The sequence below is a fragment of the Euphorbia lathyris genome, chromosome 2 (genome assembly GCF_963576675.1).
Source record: "Euphorbia lathyris chromosome 2, ddEupLath1.1, whole genome shotgun sequence".
Taxonomy (NCBI): domain Eukaryota; kingdom Viridiplantae; phylum Streptophyta; class Magnoliopsida; order Malpighiales; family Euphorbiaceae; genus Euphorbia; species Euphorbia lathyris.
Genome location: NC_088911.1, coordinates 84518325 through 84521822, shown reverse-complemented (window position 1 = coordinate 84521822; position 3498 = coordinate 84518325). Strand labels below are relative to the sequence as shown.

At 35.6% G+C, this 3498-nt stretch overlaps 1 protein-coding gene across 1 annotated transcript; it reads right to left on the bottom strand.

The window, feature by feature from the left end:
• Positions 1-268: 268 nt before the first annotated feature.
• Positions 269-2948, bottom strand: LOC136218789 (amino acid transporter AVT1I-like). The gene is made up of 4 exons (XM_066005893.1): positions 2824-2948; positions 2379-2485; positions 1678-2285; positions 269-910 (listed from the first exon to the last, which is right to left on the bottom strand). The coding sequence occupies exons 2-4, from the start codon at positions 2467-2469 to the stop codon at positions 395-397; spliced, it is 1215 nt and encodes a 404-aa protein (XP_065861965.1). The 5' UTR covers positions 2470-2485; positions 2824-2948; the 3' UTR covers positions 269-394.
• Positions 2949-3498: the final 550 nt, after the last annotated feature.

The following is a 3498-nucleotide window of genomic DNA, read 5'->3' as shown; positions in this document are numbered from 1 at the left end:
GCTAGTGTTTAGTGTATTAAGTAGTACAATTTTCTTGCATTTATGGGAGTCGAATCTAAGAACTCAAGGTTATAGATCATGAGAGGTGTGCTTATCACCAAATTACTCAGCATGATCCTCTTGGAAATATTTTGTTTAAAATTGTCACTTTTTTTTATAAGCAACCTACTTTCGTCTTTAAATCAATCAGTGAACATATATAGATGGTGAAAGATTGGAGCTTTGATTAGAATCATGATGAGTAATTCTGTAAGTTCATGGAAATTAATTAAGTCAAACTTCAGATTTACATTTGATTTGATTTAACTTCAATTCTTTGTTCTTCCAGAACAGTTACATTAGTTTTGTCATCTTGAGGTTGAACATGATCTTATTGAACCATCAATTAATGGTTTCAAAGATGAATTATTATTTGTTTGAGGGAAGTGTAAGTACCTAGTATGGCAACAAAAGACCCAACAATCAAAATCCCAGTAATCATCACCAGCTCTAACCCCAAACTTCGAGCAGCTTTATTAATCCTTAGGTAGCACAGGCATGGCAACAAAACTGACACAGTGATACTTAAAAAAGCACCAATAAAAGCCATCACATACCCAAAAAATGGAATTGTTAATGCCACAACTAATGTGCTTATCATAATTGCTGTTCGTACGAGTATACTGAGACTTGTACTAGTCTTGCTGAGTCGAAATGTGTCCTCAATTGCTTTGGCTATTGGCGTTATAACAACTGCATACTTGGTCAGAGGATTAACTAGAGTAGTATATATTGCTATTTTTGTACTGACTTTTCTTATTGGAAGGTTTAATGTCACTTGAGACATCAAATGTTCTCCGTACATCAGGTACCCTAGTACTGCCATTGATCCATAGGTGATTGTGCTACTCACAAAGCACACAACTAAGACCTGCAAAGCAGAGAGGTACACAGAGTTGAATATCTTTATCAATCCTTTATCTTCTGAATTTGGTTGCACTTATAATTTGGACCATTTTGATTGAGGAAATCTAGAACTTTGGTGACATCTAGCTATGTATTTTTATTATTGTTGAAATTCAGTCTCTCATTAATAACATAATTAGGTGTGCGTCACACGCCCCTTTAAGTGGTGTGTCTCACGTGTCATGCAGCTTAAGTCACACACCACTTAACTGCGCGTGTGATGCAAGCATGATGTGATGTAAATGAGGAGTTGAGTTTCATCAATAAAATGAGGCTTAATACATCACGGCCCCTCTAAACTTGGCCAGAAAAACCGATTGGCCCCCTGAACTTTATGGGTGTCACATTAGCCCGCTGAACTCGCTTATAATAACTTATTGCCTCCCTAAATTTGCTTAAAATAACATCTTGGCCCCTTGAGTAGTTACAGTAATCTATTAGTCTCCTACACTTGTTTAAAGTGATGTACGTTTTAACTTGTCTAAATCTCATCTTGTTTTGCCACGTGGACTTAGGGGGGCTGGGCTAGTGAGGCATTTTAAGCAAGTTTAGGTCTCTAACGAGATACACTTAAAGTTCAGGGGCCTGTGATGTATTAAGCCATAAAATGAAATACAAAAGTTAGATGTCATCAAATTAAGAATGCTAAAATTGTGATAATTACATGAGCCATGATCATTATAATGATGCCTTAGGGAATAGAGTAATTATAAATTTCATTTCATTACAAACCTTAGAAAATTGGGTCCTGTCCTTCATGGAAGTGCACAAGGTAGGGAAAACTGCATGACCACAGTAGCAGAAGGCAAATAAACTTATAGTAGTAGGCAAACCTCCCCAATTCCAAACCAAATCTCCCTCATGAAATCCGACACCATCAACTGCACCGGCCCATAAAACGCAACCAACCAAGACAACAGAAGCCAAAACTCCACCAGCAGAAATATAAGCCAGCACACCTAAACTCCTTAACCATGTTGTTGGCAATATGACAAGGGAAGTTAGCAGAATAAATCCTTGTTTACCTCGAATTTTAAGTCCTGCAAATTTGAAAGCCATGTTGGGAAATAACTTGTCTAGATTATCGCCTTCAAGTATAAGGAACTCCACTGCCACTAAATATAGTTCAAGATACATGAAGATGGATACTAATGCTCTTCCTTTGTAACCAAACGCTCTTTCCCCTATATCCGGATACGTTTGGATGATTTGATCAGTGTCCATACAACGGCGGAGGAGCAACCCTGTATACCAACATAGAACAGCTACCATGAATAGAATGATCAAGCTCAACCACCCTCCTTGAGAAAGTGCAAAAGGAATTGATAGGATCCCAACTCCTGCAATATCACAAAGCCTATTTTCTTAATAATCAAAACACCTATACAGGCTATACTAGTTATAGAAATAAAGAGATAGCTTGTAAGAGAGACCAGATAAAGTGTTGACTCCATTGAAACAAGTTCTAAGGAAAGTGGTGCCTTTAGGATGTTCCTGTGGAATTTGTTGGTTTTGGATCTCCATCTTGCCTCTGCTAATGCTAGTGCCAAGTAGTACATTGGTAATGTTGGTATATATAAGTATAAGTGATAGAAATAACGCAAAAAGCATAATAAAGCCCCTGAACTTTGCATGTTTTAAGGATCAAACCCTTGATCAATTATTTTTCCACATTGAGCCCTTGATCATTGATTTTGTTATTGATTCAGCCCTTATATTTAACTTTTCAACATGTTAACGTGGAGTAATGTTGAAAAATAGTTGATCAAAGGTCTGATCCTTAAAACCGGCAAAATTGAAGGGCTTAATTATGCTTTTTGGGTAGAAATAATTAGAAGTGTGAATAAAAATAAGAGATAGTGAAGATGAGTAGATAACCATTTTTAGCCCAACTTTCATGTGACATATACTGTTCAGCAGCTTAAAGGGAATACACTCATATTACATGTCAACAACACCTCTTTTCCCCCCACGCAATTTTAGAGTTTCTTCCTTCCATCCTTTGATAGATACAGAGACGTATCCACTTGACTTGTGGTCATTCATATCTTGCATTTAACTGCTTACACTTTCCTTTATATGCCTCAATTTGATTTTCTAGTATTCTTCTTTTTATATATGTTTGCTTCAACACTTGCCTATTATATATGTTGCCATACCAGTTTGTTTATTGTAACTTTTAATATGAAAAAGGCTAATGATTTGAGAATCTTAAAGCAGGTTATTATAAAAGTCTTATTGCATTAATGCAAGAAAAAGCCTCATCCATCATCATAATTGACTCCTTAAGACCCAATAGATAATTCAGAGAAAAAGATGATTCCACTTAAATAATAAAAGGGTTGAGGGCTAAATTTGACATTCACTTGTTTTTGGGGAAGTGCACATTTTAAACGTACAAAATTATACATATTTACTCATTGTTTTTGAGCAAGATTAATTTTGTTTTGACAGTTATTTGACTTTTCAAACAAGTTTATTAATAAACTGAAGCATATTTGTACATTTTTTGTTGTTGATTATTTGTAACTATATTAGCAAAAACCATAGTTG